The 18116-nt window shown below is 38.5% G+C and overlaps 2 protein-coding genes across 6 annotated transcripts; both read left to right on the top strand.

Moving 5' to 3' along the window:
* The first annotated feature begins 1 nt into the window (after nucleotide 1).
* LOC6585101 (myb-like protein AA) lies at nucleotides 2-4489 on the top strand. The gene is made up of 3 exons (XM_032732618.2): nucleotides 2-1137; nucleotides 1210-1291; nucleotides 1899-4489. Exons 1-3 carry the CDS (start codon nucleotides 2-4, stop codon nucleotides 3252-3254), a joined length of 2574 nt encoding a protein of 857 aa, XP_032588509.2. The 3' UTR covers nucleotides 3255-4489.
* A 928-nt stretch (nucleotides 4490-5417) lies between these two features.
* On the top strand, nucleotides 5418-16955 carry LOC6585099 (proline dehydrogenase 1, mitochondrial). 5 transcript variants are annotated; one of them, XM_015161069.3, is made up of 13 exons: nucleotides 5418-5569; nucleotides 7325-8177; nucleotides 11537-11658; nucleotides 12004-12090; nucleotides 12160-12344; nucleotides 14074-14109; nucleotides 14496-14560; nucleotides 14661-14839; nucleotides 15353-15527; nucleotides 15598-15759; nucleotides 15825-16016; nucleotides 16083-16260; nucleotides 16338-16955. In XM_015161069.3, exons 2-13 carry the CDS (start codon nucleotides 7677-7679, stop codon nucleotides 16541-16543), a joined length of 2088 nt encoding a protein of 695 aa, XP_015016555.2. In that variant the 5' UTR covers nucleotides 5418-5569; nucleotides 7325-7676; the 3' UTR covers nucleotides 16544-16955. The 5 variants fall into 5 exon arrangements, with proteins under 5 accessions (XP_015016555.2, XP_015016554.2, XP_015016553.2 ...); XM_015161067.3 differs by lacking the exon at nucleotides 11537-11658 and adding an exon at nucleotides 10695-10816 and having other exon boundaries at nucleotides 5421-5569; XM_015161068.3 differs by lacking the exon at nucleotides 14074-14109 and having other exon boundaries at nucleotides 5420-5569.
* Nucleotides 16956-18116: the final 1161 nt, after the last annotated feature.

The following is an 18116-nucleotide window of genomic DNA, read 5'->3' as shown; positions in this document are numbered from 1 at the left end:
AATGATCAACAGTTTTAGTGTGGCAGGTGCGGGCGCAGGTGCTGCGGCTGCTGCTGCGACTAAGCTACATTTCAATTGCAACAAGAAGAGCAATAGTAACAACAACAACAACAGTAGTAAAATCATGCCAGCAGCAACAAATGAGCACAAAAACCACAATTTAATCAACAGTGCCAATCCAGCAACACCAGCAGGAGCAGCAGCAACAACAGCAATTGCAACAGCTGCAACAACAACTACCACTGCGAAAAAGTTTAAATTAACATACAGCGAAGTTGATACAAAGCATTATTTAATGAATTTACCACATTTAATGGGCTATCCACAGCAACAAGAACAGCATCAGCAACAAGAACAGCAGCAACAAAAGCGAAACGCCGTACTCATTTTGCCTGGCAAAGCAAATACCTCATCAACAATCACCAAAGATTCGCAGTTGAAACATGTCAATCTACAGTCCAATAGCAACAATATGCAGCAGAAGATTGCAACAACAACAACAGCATTAGCCAAAAGTGTCTTAGATGGCTGGACAATGCCACAGCAGCAACAACAACAACAACCACAAAGAACTGAAGACCAAGAAAATGCCTTTCGCCAAATCGAGGATGTGCACAACTATGCCAAGCTGCAGCATCAGCAACAGTATCATCATCACAATCATCACCAGCCACATCATCCGCATCTGCACAGCAGCAGCAGTGATGAACTGGAAGATGATGAAGAGGACGATTTCGATGACGCTGATGATGATGACGATGACAGGGAGGGTGCGCGGGGCGAGCAAATAGCAAAATTGCATAAGTTACGGAAGCAAAGCCGTGTAAATGTGCCTAATAATCTAAATGATGACGATTCCGAGGAGCATGTGGAAGTGGATGTTGTAACTGTTACACCAACATCAAATGCAGCCACAACAGCCTCAGCAGACGCTGCAACAGCAACTGGAACACCAACAGTAGCAGCGGTAACAGCAGTAAAGGAACAGGAATCAGAGCAGCAACAGTTGTCATCAAAGGTCGATCAAGATAATCTGCGACCGGAGCATCATGCACGTCGACCCATGAACGCATTTCTTATATTTTGTAAAAGGCATCGCGCCATTGTCAAGGAGCGCTACAAATCATTAGAGAATCGGTAAATGTGGCGATGATACTAAAAGTACCTGAACGTAAAAAATAACTAAAAAATCCTTAATACATTCAACAGGGCAATTACGAAAATACTTGGTGACTGGTGGGCCGCATTAGACGAGCAGGAGAAGCAGTGCTTTACCGATCTGGCGCAACAGGTGAGCAATAAAACTGGAAATTTTGCCTCTTATTGATTCCTTTTTGGACATCAACTCCTTTCCGAGCTTAGCTAAAATGTCTAGCAGCCTTAAATTTGAATTCCAATCTAAATTCGAAGATCTGGCAACCTACCTGCATTGGAATTCAAATTGCAATTCAAAATGTGCATATATATAAATTTGCGGAAAACAGCTCAAGCTCTCTTTCCTTTGTTTCGTGTAATTTTGTTACATTTAATATATTACGTTTAACTAATTTAAGCACATTTAAGCTTAATAAGATTTAAAGTACTCCAGTTAAATTTAGCACTAAAAACGTCGATTGTTCGATATTGCCGTATAGTTTAGGCAAACAGTCTGGCAACATGTTGAAAATTCAAATTCCAATTTGAATTTGTAGAGTCAATAAAATAGAAAACCTTTTGTCATAATTATATATGCTAAATAGTAAATTACGTTGATTAGACTTAATATCTGAGCGGTTTAGCTTGAAAGAGAGATTTATATATATGTCTAACAACATCTATTGCTTTCTCACTCTGTTGCTCTCCCTGTCTTTCTGGTTTGTAGATAATTTAATTTGACTTATTTTTATAAATACTTGCAGAATAAAGATGCCTTTTTCAATGCCAATCCCAATTTTAAATGGTACAAACTACCCGCTCCGCCGCTGCGCACGCTAGCCACACGTCCCAGCAATGCGGCAAGTGGACATCAAAATGAGGAGCAGCAACAGCAACACCAACAACAACAACAACAGCAGCCGCCCCTTCACTGGCAACCCACGGAAATGGCACACATGTTGCGTCGCAATCTATTCAAGTTCGCAGATGAGACTCAAATGGGCGAGCTGAGCGCTTTGCTGAGCAGCAATACGAGCAATGTTCAAGATAAGGATTATGCGCTGCAGCAGGCGCTCAGCGAGACGACGCAATTCATGAGCGCGCATATGCCCGGCAACAACAACAACAACAATAACAATAATATTAACAATAAACGCTCAGCGGATAGCGCGAGCAATTCGAGCGAGGAAGAGGATCGAAGCGCATGCACAACCTCCAAGAAGCTGAAAACGTCACGCAGTTGCAAGGGCAAAATCTATCAGGAGCTATTCAATTCGGGCCAACTGGCGGCCATAGCCAAGAAGAGCAAATGCCGTCTGAACAGCGGCGGCAGCAACAATAGCAACAGTAACAGCAATAGCAACAGCATCACCGATGGCAACAGCAATACGCCGCCCATTTCGCCAATAGCTGCATCAACAGCAACAACAGCTGATGGCCAACTGTTGCAGCTGGATGGAACAATGCGTGGCACGTCCAACAGGCACGGCAATTGCGATGCCCAAGAGTTTGATTTAGAGGAGAAGATCAAGGAGTTGCCAGCTCTTAGTCTGGATGCGTATTTGCAGCGCAAGAGAAGCACCAAAAAGAAGAAGAAATTCAGCAGCAGCAAAAAACAGCGCAACAGCAACAGCAACAGCAGCAGCAACCACAGCAACAGCACACCAGCAACAGCAACAGCAGCTGGCACTGCAACAGGAGGAACAGCAACAGTTGTAGCTGCAACAGTTGGCATGACGGCGGCAACAACAGCAGCTGCTGCTGCCGCTGTGGGCAGCCAGAAGAGAAAGGCTCGCAAGGAGAGCATTACGCGTCGCGATGTCAGCGCTATCGAGCAGGAGGTAGCCTCCATATTGCCGCTGACCATTAATGGCTGTTATTACTTTAATGAAACGCGCGCCCAGCCCGCAACAACAACTGCAGCGGCAACTGTGTCATCAGCAATACCAACTGTTGCAACAGCAGCAACAGCAACTGTTGCCGCCTCGCCACTGTCCTCGTCTTCGTCGTCAACACTTTCTGCTTACGAGCAGATCGGCTACGATGTGACCACTACCTCAGATCTACTCATCCTGGCCGAAGTGGCCGCCCATCGCACAGAGCTGACCAAAACCAACTAGCAGCAGCAACGACTGTAGAAGCAGAGCAACAGATGTAGCAGCAACAACAACAACAACAACAGCAATAGCTATTGCATATGCATCAATTGTAGCAGCAACATCTACTGCAACAGCAGCAACTGTTGCTGTAAGGACAGCAACCTCTTAACTGTTAAATCAGGTCGCAGCAGAAGACATTTTGTTGTGACTGTACTTATGTATAGTTATACATACGGCCATTGACAACTAATTAGATACAACAACTTAAATGGTTTTATTTTGCATAAAATTTAAACATTTTAGATGCAACTTTAAAAAACAGATCAGAGTTGTTGCTAAAGAGTTAATAACGGCATAAATATGTACATTTATATATGCAATCGACTTATGAACACGTCAAATATGTTCAATAATTCGCATTACTTCAAAGCACAGTTTGACATTCACTGCAGACTTGAAGTTTTAAAGTAATATTTAAAATTCTGCTTCTATTTTAGCTGATTTCATCACTGCGAACAGAATATTTTTTAGTCATGGAAGTACGCTAAAATGGAAACAAAAACTAGATAATCAAAAACGTAAAAAATCATATTTGAAGTAAATATAATAAAATTCTAATAATTAATTAAATCAATTATAAAAGAATAGTTGTTAGCTTCAAGCTGAAAACATACAAAAATCAAAAAATAAAAAGAGAAAAATGTAATAATGTAATATATTATAATATATAAACGTTGTATAAATATACTCCACACATCAATCAATGTAATATAAGATATTATCAATTGTGGAGTAATACACATTTCTATAATGATATAAACATATTTCAAATATGTGAATGAAACAAATAGCACGTTTCTGGTTAGATGTCAACTGCTGTATATAAATATATATAGTGACTGTTATTGTTTTATTTGCTTTGATTATAATAATGATAATGATAATGATAATGATAATGATAATGATGATAAATACGTGCCTGTAGCTGTAATTTGAAAGAATGTGGAGAATTAGAAGAGAGTAAATAGACATTCGTTGATCTACAATTTAGTCAATAATATTATGTAAACACACACACTCACACATATACATACACACACCATTATCTAGGCACGCAACATGTTAAAGCTAAATGCAGAGCGCAAAAATGATGTAGATCAAATATTTGTTTATTTTTTTTTTACAATTATGTTCTGTTTTGTTATTCGTCGCATAGTTTGAATAGAGTTGAATATATTTTTCATTTGATTTGTTAAGTTGCTCGATTTGTTAAGTTTTGTTTTCTGATACAGCAACAACAAAAAAAAGGAAATCAATAGTATATATACATATATATATATATATTTGCACATTTTTTGCGCTAAAATAACTGTTAATTAATATTATTATTTCTAATACAACTAGTAGATATAATTTATTATCTATTATTGTGAAAGCGGAAACATAATGCAACACGTATACATATACATAATATATATATATTCATAAAAAAGCTTGAATTTGTAATTTCAATTTAAATGTCGTATGTATCGATATTTATCGCATTATCAATTCGCGCTATGCCTCGAAAGTGCTGCACATTGTGGTTCGTTTGAAGTGCTGTACATTGTGGTTCAGAGGTTCAATTCTCACTTGAATGCACTTATCGTTTGCTCGGCTCGTTCGTTCTTCTGAATACACTTATCGCTCTCCCCTGCTGAGTGAGTCAAATGAACCACTTCATAGCCATTACCAATAACTCTGTTGCGTAGAGCATACAAGCAACAACAAACAACAGTAAGCAACTAGATGGAGCTGCGTATTTGGTTTATGTGTGTTCGTTTGTGTGTGTGTGCATATGAAAGATAAGGCTCTGTGCCCACAGCCAACCATCTACTGCGTAGATAAGCGACTGAATTTCAATTGGTTGAAATATGCGAGGATTGTGTTTAAGTAACAAGTAAAATGGCGAGCGCGTGATTTACGTGCACTTAGCTAGCACTCACGTGCATGGCAAATATAGCAAGTTGAAGGCAGCAATAACATTAGCATCGATAGCAAAAACAACAAACAGCTGACAATGCCGCCATTGCTGCCGTAGCTCACACATTCGCTGCGACTGCTCTACACGCGGTCTCGGTTTCGGTATCGGTTTTGACTCATTCGCAAGCTTCGCGTGAGCTTTCGCTAGCAGTTTCGCTTCAATGTTGGCCTTAATTTAGTTGGTGCGCGTATTTAGACCCTCACAGTTGTTACCGTTGCATATGAAACACGCAAACGTGCAACAGCAACACGACGAATAACTATACAAACCAATAAGAACAAAATATTGTTGAATTTTGTTTTTTTTTTCTAAGGTATGAGCTCAATTCAGCTTTGTGTGGTCCACTGGTTTTTTTTAATCGTTCTGTGCCCTTAACATTTTTGACGCTCTTACCCAAAACTATAGTTATCGGAATTCTAAAAGTTGCTACAGAAACTGTGCTTGATATATAAATACATGAAATTATATGTACATAAAAATCCATTATATGTATGAACACACATGTAGCTATGTTCTTAGAAATGCTGTTTGAGCAAATGCACACATACTATATACAAAATAGAAAATAGAGCATCCAAATGGCATAAATATGCAGATAAATATAAATAAATAGAGAAATTGAAAAAGCGGCGAAATAGACAACGGGCGAATTGTTGCTACCAATATTGTGTGGGTGTGTATATAAATATACATACATACACATACATATTTATAAATGCGTCATATAAGGATCTATGTCCGTGTGCGGTAGAGTAGCGCACGCAATGGTTATATAACCGTATCCATGAAAGTATTGCGAGTGCTTGCAAGAGTGAGATAGACGGCATAGAAAGCAATTCTAGTTACTCAAAAAAATGTTTTTTTGTTGATGATTTTGCACTTTTTCCCAATTGTCGCCGCATTTCTTGCTTGCTTTATTCACCTCACATTACCTCTCTTTTACACTGCTGTTGCTCTCATCTCACAATTATTAAGTAAAATGAAATCTGTGTGCGCAGATTGAAGCCCGCTAAGTTTGATATTATTTGATTGCGATGACTGCAGCGAATGCGTCTCGTCTCGTCTCGTCTGGTGTGCGTTTAGCGTAACGCTAATAAATTAAAAGCAATCACATATTCGCCGCGGTCGCGGCCGCTACCCTGCTTGTGTTGCTCCGAGAGCGAGAGGCGTCGTATTTATATTGTTTGTAGGGGGTGGACAGGGGTCGGTAGGGTTTGCCTGCACGTTTTTTAATTAACACCAATTAGTGCTTGGCATTTGTCATTGTCGTAGTCAACACTTGTGTCGCATTTTAATTTAAATTAAAGAGCGGCCAGACAAATATAAGCAATACAAAATCAAGGCCCCCAATCAAAGTTGCCGCCCTCCATTGGCCTCTTTCGCCGTGATTCGGCAGCAGAGCCAATGTGACGTCACATAACAGAACAAAGTTCAGCGTGGGCGCAACTATTATGTAAGCGAGCGCAGGATGAATGGCCGCTCTGCCTGACTGCCGGACTGTCTGACTCCCTGAGTGCCTGCTGGCCTGTCGGCAAACTCGTGTGGCTACGCTCGTGCATTGGGTAGTTCGGGTCGTTGCGCCTTCGGTAGCAATTTCGCCGTTGCCGTCTTGACAGTCGGAATTGTGCTTTTGCCGTGGACGAACGTTCATTCGTAAATAGTGTGGAGCAGAAGAGCGAAGAAGAAAGAAAGAAAAAAAAAAAATAGAATCAGAGCAACACGGGAAAATAAAATAAAAATTAATAAGGCAGGTACCCAACGGGAAAACGACATAACGTCAGTAATTCAAATAGAAGCTGAACAACTAAAATTTAAAATTTTTAATTTAATTTTGTGCACATTGTTAAGTTTTCGTGTGCGGCGTGCGTGCGTGTGTGTGTGTGTACGCCTGTTTGCCTGTGTGAGCAATAGCTATGTCAAATTTATACATACATATGTGTTTTGTTTTCGCTCTAACCGTTTTCTCTCTCTCTCTCTCTTTCTCTTCCCGTTCTCTAACGTGCGCTCTCTATTGCTGTTTCTTCCCTTTTTTTTTTTTTGCAATTATTGTATAACATATAATGGACAGCTTCTTACAGAGAGGAAGAAAGCTCCAAATCAACAGAAAGTATTGCGCACGCTAAGGTAAAGGCAGAGGCAAACGCAAACGCAAGTAAAACAACAAATTCAAAATCAGCTGAGAAACCGATGCAGACGCAGCAGTAGCGGCAGCATCAAGAGTAAGATTAGCGAAACGTGAGTTCAAATTGGCATAAAGTGTACTAAAAATCAAGGCGAAAAAAAAAAAAAAAAAACTACGAAGAGCAGCGATTGCCCAACTCGTTTGCTCTCTTTAGTCAACCCATCACTATCTGTCGCATCTACACAAGGAGTTGTAACACATCAGCTTAAGAGACCAAAGGCAACCAATTCGCTCTGTAATGGCGCAACTTCGTTCCCTCAACCCCTCACGTACAACAATTCAGCTCGCGTACTATTGCCGCAACGCTGGCAGCGTCTGTAGCGGCAGCCGTAATGGTCTTTTGGGGAGTGTAACCGAATTTTATAGTAGCAACAACAAGAACAAGAACAACCACGGTAAATTTAGTCAGAAAAGAAGTTTACATACGATATGCGCCGGCGCCAACGTCAACTCCAACGGCAGCAAAAATGCAGTGCTGCGCTGGCAGAATCCTATCCTGAGCGACGTTCGCTGCCTGCACTCGGCCGCGCAGGACAAGCAGGCGCAGGTGTCAGTTGCCGATAGGACGCAGCACGTCCAATCAAAGGAGGAGGGCGTCAAGCCACAGCGTGACCCGCTCGACGTCAGCTTTAACGATCCAATTGCGGCATTTAAGAGCAAAACAACATGGGAGCTGGCGCGTGCCTATTTGGTCTACATGATCTGCAGCAGCGAGAAGATCGTTGAGCATAATATGACGGTAAGTGGAACGCAATCAAAACTTTTCTTTATATGTTTTCAGATTTAAGCATATTATTTATTTTAAATTTTCTTCACTCTGGTTTGTTCTTAGTATTTGCACATTTTTTATCCCATAATTTGTCCCAGTTTCTATCTTTGTTTGTCTTTGAATTCCCTTGCTTGGATTGTATGTAATGTATATTTCCCATTTATTGTATATAATTCCAATCGGAATGTTTCCATCTTCAAGATATTCTTATTAGTCGCTTCTAAATATAAGTGTAGCTTAACTGTAATCTTCTCTTTTTGTGTTTTGAGTTGGCGAGTGCTCCTTGTGTTCATTGAAATGAATAACAGCTATTTAAAACTCTCTTCGCTCTGAAAATGTAGCACAGTTAGGACACATAGCCCAAGCTAAATTAACTGCATATCCTCTCAGCATTGTCGCTCTGATCAGCAACAATAACAACAACAACTACAACTAATTCCCAAGCTTTAGTTATGCTCATTAGCAGGCTATTAGCAGATGCTGTGCCTTGCTCACATTCAGTTTTTATTCATATTTTTCTGTTCCCTTTCCCTGTGCGCGGTCTCTCTCACTCTCTGTCTCTCTGCGCTGCTTTGTTAATCTATTTCGGTATTGCCATTTGTCATACCTGCTGAGCCAGCTGTCTTGTCTTCCGGCCTGTTTTCCCCCTCCTGCTCTATCTTTGCCTCCTCGCTGCTTGTTTTATAGCTTTTCAGTGATATTGCAATATTTCGTATGAATGCAGCTCTAATTGTCGTCTCAATTGGCCTGTGTGGGTGCCTGGCTGTTTGTGTGTGCGAAGGGGATACACAGCGTGTGTAAATGAATATTTAGTGTGACTCAACGAGCGGCGCAAATCAAATGCATTTTTATGACCTTGTTGGAGGCCGCTTCTGTTTACTACGCGACCAGCCAAGCAGACGCCAGTTGCGTCAGTCAGTTCGTCGGTCAGTCGGCCGGTCACACACACTAAAAATCTGTGCATGTGTATGTAAAAACTTAACAGGCAGGCCCCCAAAAGTGCGCCAATCAAAAGAGCCCAAAGCGACGCGTTAGTTGCTGCAGGCGGCGCTGCTACGTCAGACGTCTTGTCGTTCCCGCTTACTGTTATACATATGTACACATACATATGTATGTATGCATGTGTGTGTTTTTTTTCGCTTGTAAATTCTGCAAGTGTATTTGCCTATCGATTATTATTATACAATTTGCGGTTTGATCGATTAACTGGAAAATTTATTAACATGAATTCTAGTAATTGTAGCGCTGTGTGTGCATATGTGCATGAAAGTGTGTATGTGTGATTCTATGTGCCTGTGTGTATGTATGCATATGTGTATATTTGTTGGCAACTTAATAGACATGGTAATTGCTTTTCGTTGATTTTTAGCTTTGTCTTGTTTTTTGATTTTGATGTGTGCTATTTCTATTTTTATTTCTCATGTCTGTGGGCAATATGTTTGGCAGGTCTCGTGACATGGTAGTGTCACAGCTCAAAAGTGAACACCTGTGCTAGCTGTTCACTAAGCACACAAAAAAAGTGCTAAGAGCAGCAGTGCCAATTTTTATATAACCGGTTTTTAAAAAGTACTCGCACACACACACACACACACGCACATACAACAGACACAGGCAGAGACATGAAGGGAAGCTTATTGCTGCTTAATTTGGCAACGTCCTCTCTCCCCCTTTCCATGCTGATAGCATTTTTGTGGGTTAACCGGTTCGCTCAGTTCATCACACGTGCCTGTCAAAATAAAAAGCTTCGATAATTTTGTTTGTAACTTGTACTTTTTTCGATGCTGTTTTACGAGCTTTAACGTCGACAGCTGCCTGACGTACAGCAATTGAATTACTGCAGAAAGCACTCCCATACATACATAACTCAGCGAGCAAGCTACCTAAGTACCTTCCTTCCCCGTTCTCTTTCTCTCTTGCCTCTTCTTCTTCGATATTCGCCGTAAAAGTTCGTTCGCATTGTGCTGTGTCACGACACTTGGCCTTGACACGACCCGTTTGTCATTGTTGTTGTTATTTATTTTTATTTTATGTACATACGTTCTATTGCTCTGGCGCGCTCTCTGCGGCTGCTCTCTTGCATGTGCCTTTGGCGGCATTCCAAATGATTTATGTCGCGTGAGAGTAAGAGAGCGACAGATGATTTGAATTTCAGCCGCCTCGATCTTTGGCCAAATGACGCACATATGTGTGCGAGCGAGTGAGCAATAGTCTTGTCGTTTTATTTTTTTGCATGTTGAAAATATTAGTTCTATTTGATATGTGATATTTTTTCTGGCTTTTGCGAGTTTCTCTATTTACCCCCTTCCTCTTTTTTTTTTTTTTTATTATTTTGTTTTATTCTAAAAATCAATATCTGTATATACAGAAGAAGAAAATAAAGAAATATACATATATATATGCATATATTTATATCAATATATAAAAACGAAAACAAATCTTTAAAATTTCGTCTAAAACAAAAACAAACAAAAAACAAAAATATCGCAGCTTATGAAATGGACAAACAAAATGTTGGGTAAAAAAATATTTACAGCATTGATGAAGGCAACATTCTATGGCCATTTTGTCGCTGGCGAGGATCAGATCAAGATTATACCCACCTTGGAAAGGTAATTGTATAACAATTATGGAACCCACTAACGTCATATTTTTCTCTTTTTTTCTTTTCTTTTCTTTTTCTTCCACTCTACCTTTGCTTTGCTGTTGGGCTATGTGAAAAAAAAAAACAAAAACAAAACAAAACAAAATAATCAAAATCTAAACAAAAATACGCTTATTTAATTACAATCAATACTATTTGATGGCTATCGATTATTTAAACCGCTAAACCATATGCTACGCATGTTCCTTTTTACTGCTCTCGACCTATTTAACCGTTAAACGGTGTACTACGCTTTTTACTTATCAAAACAACAAAACTATACTATAATCGATCATTATTATAATATGATCGGTAACTATCAACAATTAACGACGCGTTTTTCTATTTTAAAATAATCGATTCAATCGTGCTGTTTCTCGAAACAATGAACATTGCATTTAAATTAATCGTTACTTTGCGCTATTTACTTTTGGACTAAAATCTATATGTCGATAACCATGTGCGATAACTGATGTGTCCTACGTACCGCATCATCACAAAATAATGTGTGAAATCGAAATGCGTTTATCGATAACCACAACCACTAAACGATCAACCGAAAAAAAAAACACTGTTACTATAATGTTATCGGTTCATATAACCTATATGTTTTGCCTTTTAATGGCAATCGAACTAAACGCTATGCTCTAATCGATAACGACAACCGATACACGGTTTAAACGAATAGCTCCTAAAAATCGCTCGTAACGTGCTGGGCAGCAAACTGTTTGTGATGCTGATGAAGTCTACTTTCTACGGACACTTTGTGGCCGGCGAGAATCGCCACACCATTGTTCCCACCCTTGAGAGGTGCTCAAATCGTATTACTTTATTCATATTATCGATAACGATAACGATAACGATATCTCTTAACAAATGCCATTCGAACTAAGAAAAATGCAGACAAACCCAAGCACTACTATAAACGCCAAACTAACTAACTAACTAATACATCATTTTTCCTGGCATGCTGCATGTGGCACACTGCCTTGCCACGCCCTTGCTCCCCACTCACACCGATCCAAATGTGCTTTACACCTGCCCTACAAACAAGCCCACTTTCTGTTATCTGTTGCTCTGTTACAAGCCGCCAATCTAATGCTCGTTCTATATTTGACTTTTTGTCTTTGCTCTAAACTAATTTGCTGCGCGCAGACTTCGCTCATTTGGCGTCAAGCCCATCCTTGATTATTCCGTCGAAGAGGACATCTCCCAGGAGGAGGCCGAGAAGCGTGAAGTTGAGTACGTTGAAACATTGCAACCATAAACGAAGAGATCTCCGCTCACATCTTGTCTCCCAATCAATTACAGATCTTCCGTTTCGAGCGCGGGTGATAATGAAAAGGATGCTGGCGCCCTGCCCCAATATCATGTGGATAAATCTTTCGCTGATCGTCGCTACAAGGTGAGCAGTGCTCGCACCTATTTCTATCTCAACGAAGCGACCTGCGAGCGCAACATGGAGATCTTCATCAAGTGTTTGGAGGCTGTGTCGGGTAAGCTCGAACCTATCTAGAATACCATATCAATAGGAGCAAGAGTCTTTTAAGTGCATGTGCTGTACCATCCAATTTTGCCACCCAGTGCTATCGATTTTCATTTTCGAATCATCACCTTTTCTCATTGGTTTATTACATAACACTTATTATTTGACTAGAAGATTGAAGGATGACATGTTACTTATTAACTACTATTGAAATTTCAAGGTTGTTAATTAGGTCTATAGCATTTGCCTCATACGAACGCACTTTTAAAATGAGTTAAAATGTTAGGGGAAGTAGGTAATAATTGTTTCAATTCCAATATTTCCCGTTAAGTTTATCTTTAGAAATTGCTAGGAAATATATCTTCTTCGGGTTTCTCTTCTCAAACTACAAGTGAATATTCTACTCTAATGCTACCCTACAAATTTCACTTAAATGTTTCATTTCCAAGTTTTCCCTTTGAGGTTATCTTTAGAAATTGCTAGGAAATATTTTCGCTTTATGGATGTCCCAATAAATTACAGGCAAGTGTCTCAATCCCCTCTGTGATTAGACAGACAGATAAAACTTAAAGCATATAGCAAGCAAGTGTTTCATTCCCGTATTATCCGCAATTAGTCAGACAAGTTAGAATCTCCAATCCATTCCATTCAATGCACCCAGTTAAGGTCAGAGTTGAATAAACGGACTTAATAGCCATATGATAATATTTATGAATTGATATAAACCAAATATTTAAATCTAATTACATTCGTCACGGAAACGTGAAAAACCGGGAATGAGTCAGAGAAGAACAAACCTGAATTTAGGAGCGGTTTCTTTAGAGGGGTTACGCTTGACTTTTTTTTTAAATTATTTACACAGAGGGGAGATTTTTATTTATTATTATTTATAAAATACAGTCGATTCTTGTTATTTTAAACCTGCGATATTTCGAATTTCTCATCCTACAAAACCTTTTTAATGTTTCGAATTATTTCCATAGATTTATATGCACTCAGTTCGAACTGCCTTTCTCATTGTTCTACAAAGCGATGATGAAACAGCATATCAGGCACTTGTTCTTCTTAAAAAAATTATTGAAACGTCTGAGCAGCAAATCCGTATAAATGAGTTCTTTGCGAAGATGAATTCATTTGAACATAAGTACATTAAGAATATGTAAAATACCAGCAGTTAAATAAAAACCCCTGATAATTCGAAGTTGTTTTATTTTCTCTCAAAATTTCGAACCATTTAATATTTCAAGCATTCGATAATTCGTAATATTTTAAGAGTCCCTTGAACTTCGAAATAACGAGAGTCGACTGTATATACATAGTATAGGCCATGTTTATTTTGTTCTCTCCATCAAGTGCTTTATTTATATTTATTTAATTTTCCCTCTAGCTGACTTTTTTCTTTTGTATAATTGCAAAAACTGTAATCATTAAATTTTGATTTTGCATTTTTCTTTCTCACAAAATAACGTGAACAACAAAAAAAAAAAAAAAAAAAAAAATTAAACAAAACAAACCGAAACGAAACGAAATGAAATGAAACGAAACGAAACGGCGCCCTACTAACGCACTCTCTATGTCAAAATCGATTAACACGAAACGAAACGAATGGGATTCGAACTAACCTATGAAAAAATCAATGCCTTAACTTAATGAAACGGTGTGGAACTCAAACTAACCTATTAAAAATTATTTGTGTGTATATATATATATATATAAATGCGTGTGTGTGCGTGGGGCAGATGACGATGCAAAAGAGCCACGTCCTGCCTCCGATGGTAAGAGGTCTTAACTAACATTTCTGACTAAAACGATAATAAACAAATTCGCAAAAAAAAAAAAAAAAAAAAAAAAAAAAAACTTGAAAACTCGAAACTCGAAACCAAAATCACGTATTTAATACATATTTGGAATTTGCTTTGTTTGCTATCTTTAGTTTGCTTTTGTTTGTATTCGTTTTATGTTGCGTGTATTTTGTAAACATTGTATGTATGTGTATGTGTATGTGTATGTGTGTGTGTCTATGTATGTAGTGTATCAATTGCATGTAGTTACGGCTGATTGCCAGACTGTGGCACGCCTTTAGTCGCATCGCCTCAGCTCACCTTCCACTCACTCACTCACCTCTCGAATGCTTCTCATTTCCGAACCAAATACGCAACAGGCGCCACCTTCGGAACCGGCATCACCGCCATCAAGCTAACTGCCCTCGGCCGTCCCCAGCTGCTGGTGAGTGTTTATATATATGTCATCTAATTGCTAGCTCTATAACTAATTGCCCTCTCTTTTTTTTTTTTTTTTTTTTATAATTACTTTTAAACTCATTTAGTTGCAACTGTCGGAGGTCATAATGCGCACACGTAAATATATGGAGGCACTTGTCGGCGGTCAGGGCAATGTGTTGACCCATCATAAGACCATCAAGGATCTCGAGAAGTATTATGCCAGCGTCGGCGACAACAAGGATGTGCAGCAGTTCTTAAAGAATGTCACGTCCGATAAGGAGGGGTGCGTTAACTACCAACTAACATGTCAGCTGCTCGCCTCTGCCTTGGCTCTCGATTGCAATGAAAATGAAAATCGATACGGAATTCACAGCTTTCCGTTTGCAAAATTAGTATAGCTTAAGTGGTGTGCGACCTTAATTGTAGCATATTTGGTCAGGGTCTGTGAACCCAACAGAAATGGGAATTCAGCTCAGGAATTAAAATGATATCATCCAGATCTATGTAATCCAGTTGGGGGAATGAGTCGAGAGCTAAAATTTAAATTATATATGTAGCTTGAGATTTTTGGGTTAATATGTTAAACTATTGATTGATTGATTTGCAGTTTTAGGCATTAGTTGTGTTTGGGATACCTCTCCCACAACAAAATGAAAAACGAAGAGTGATAGGTAGAGCAGCTCTTCCAATGGGCTCAGAGTATCTTCAAGTCAAGCTAGAGCACTCTTGCTTTAAGTTTTATATGTGTATGTGATATAACTAAATGCTCCTTTATGTCTAACTTCGTCTCCTTTAGCATATTGCATCTGTTTCCCTGGTCTGGTATTGTCGATGAGGACTCACAGCTGAGCGAAACATTTCGCGTGCCCGATCCACTGACTGGTCAAATGCGTCGATTGATCTCACAAATATCGCCCAAAGAGGAGGAGATGTTTAGAAACATGATTCGTCGTCTAAACACAATTGTAAAGGTGAGTTGAGACTACTATATCAAATATATTGTCATAGATGTGAATTGTAATTTCCTATCCTAATCCATAGACTGCCGCTGAGCTGGATGTGCGCATTATGGTTGATGCGGAGCAAACGTATTTCCAGCCAGCTATAACGCGCATCACTCTGGAGATGATGCGTAAATACAACAAGGACAAGGCCATAGTATTCAATACCTATCAATGTTACTTGCGTGAGACATTCCGTGAGGTACTAAAAGAAGAAGAACGCCAGTTCAGCTTGCCATGATACTAACCATACTTTCCACATTGCAGGTGGTCACAGATTTGGAGCAGGCAAGCCGACAGAATTTCTATTTTGGTGCCAAGCTGGTGCGTGGCGCTTATATGGAACAGGAACGTGCGCGCGCCCAGGCGCTGGGCTATGCTGATCCCGTGAACCCCAGCTACGAGGCCACTACCGAAATGTACCACAAGACCCTGGCAGAGTGTCTCCGACGCATAAAGGTAAGAGTCTCTATTGGCTTAGCCTTGACTCCAATGTGACTTAAATGTCTTATACGCTCTCTGCAGGTACTGAAGGATTGTGGCCAAGATGCACGCAAAATTGGCATTATGGTTGCGTCCCACAACGAGGATACCGTTCGTTTTGCCATCGAGAATATGAAATCCATTGGCATCTCGCCAGAGGATAAGGTCATTTGTTTTGGTCAATTACTGGGCATGTGTGATTACATTACCTTCCCGCTGGGTAAATACATAAATTGTGTGATTTTGGTTATCTCACGATGATTAACACCTGCCTCCCTCCATTCATGTGCCCAACAGGTCAGGCAGGCTATTCGGCCTACAAGTACATACCGTATGGACCCGTTGAGGAGGTGCTGCCATATTTGTCGCGTCGTGCCCAAGAGAACAAGGGTGTGCTAAAGAAGATCAAGAAGGAGAAACGATTGCTTCTCAGTGAAATACGTCGTCGCCTTTTCCGCGGTCAGCTCTTCTATACGCCGAAGGGCAACTATGTACCCATCTAAAGTGGATGCACCGACAGATGAAGACACGCCATCCATTATTTATGTAAATATATATATATATATATATATATATACATATGTATATATGTATGTGTGTATGTATGTACGTAGGCATATGTATGTATGTTGGCATATATATATATATATATATATATATATATTTATATATATATATATATATATATTGTGTAGAGCATTACAACTGACTATATCGACGATAAACCGACACACACACACACACACACACATAGCCACACTAACATAGACACCCACAGAAGTCCACACAGACACAGATATACAACAGAAACCGAGTAGTTTAATTTCTTTTAAATTGTTCGTTTTTATTCTGAATGTTCTCTCGTTAGGTCACTCGTAATATAAGCAAATCGAAATATATATTTATATATATATACATATGAGTGTGTGACTATATATATATATATAGATATATATACATGGCTTTATGGGAGGATATGAGAAAAGCAAAAAGTGAAAAAATCTATGAAATGTGAAGGTTTACTGATTTTATATACATGTTTTTAGCGCATATATACATTATACATATATATATATATATATATATGTATATATGTTTATGTATGTGTATATAAATGCGTATGTAAAGGTGTATATACATATATGTATATGTGTACATATATGTATGTATACGCATATGTATGTATGTATGTATTTACGGAAGGAAATAAACCTTAAAAGCTCATATAAAAAGTAAAGAAAACCGATTTGCATATTATTATACATATATGTTCATATATATATTTGAAAATTGTCATTAAAATATTTGTATGTCTTGTTGTAACATTTATCAAGTTATGCGTGTGTTAAAATAAAATATATTTAAAACAGAAAAGCAAATGTAATAAAAAGCCGTAAACCAAACTATGAATGTAAAATTTATCTAGAGCGTATTACAAAACAAATATATGAAATGAAAATCACTTAAGTAAAAATTTAAAGCAAAACAATACATATACATACATATGTATATACATATGTGTATGCATATATGTGGCTGCATTTTAGACTAGTTTCTCGTTAAATTCTAATTCAATTTGTCCTCGATATTGTGTGATCTTATATATTTGTTTCCTTAAGTTTAATTTAGATATATAAATATATATGTCACCTTTATATTATATTTGTTTGCCAACCAGGAATTAATCGAAATCGAACTAAATGAAAATACTATAATTATGCTTAATTTATTTGTAAATTTTATTCAACAACATAGACATTTATATATAGTATATATATAGGAACTATATGTATACCTCCCTCCTGCCCGGCACTGCTTCATACACACACACGCACATAACTAGCTCTGTTATCAGTGTGCCTATCGTTTATCGATCACTATTTAGCTGAATGTTATTGCGCCTAATCTCTCGAAAACGTTCACATTTTAAATTATTATATATTCAATAGACATTCATCGATTTATACTATATACAATGACTCGAACATGATATATGAGGTATTTCATTCAATATAGCATACGACAAAGAAGAATTGCATAAACATATGTAAGAAATGAGAAATTAATAAATAAATC

Source organism: Drosophila mojavensis, unplaced genomic scaffold (assembly GCF_018153725.1).
Source record: "Drosophila mojavensis isolate 15081-1352.22 unplaced genomic scaffold, ASM1815372v1 contig_136, whole genome shotgun sequence".
NCBI classification, from domain to species: domain Eukaryota; kingdom Metazoa; phylum Arthropoda; class Insecta; order Diptera; family Drosophilidae; genus Drosophila; species Drosophila mojavensis.
Note: the sequence above shows the minus strand (reverse complement) of the source record. Positions and strands in the feature narration are given on the sequence as shown.

Excerpts from the sequence above, each read along its gene's own strand:
- LOC6585101 (XM_032732618.2), top strand. The coding sequence starts at position 2 with ATGATCAACAGTTTTAGTGTGGCAGGTGCGGGCGCAGGTGCTGCGGCT. Across the intron at positions 1,138-1,209 it reads TACAAATCATTAGAGAATCG|GGCAATTACGAAAATACTTG; the intron begins GTAAATGTGGCG and ends TACATTCAACAG. Across the intron at positions 1,292-1,898 it reads TTACCGATCTGGCGCAACAG|AATAAAGATGCCTTTTTCAA; the intron begins GTGAGCAATAAA and ends AAATACTTGCAG.
- LOC6585099 (XM_015161069.3), top strand. The coding sequence starts at position 7,677 with ATGGCGCAACTTCGTTCCCTCAACCCCTCACGTACAACAATTCAGCTC. Across the intron at positions 14,110-14,495 it reads GCCACGTCCTGCCTCCGATG|GCGCCACCTTCGGAACCGGC; the intron begins GTAAGAGGTCTT and ends AATACGCAACAG. Across the intron at positions 16,261-16,337 it reads TTACATTACCTTCCCGCTGG|GTCAGGCAGGCTATTCGGCC; the intron begins GTAAATACATAA and ends TGTGCCCAACAG.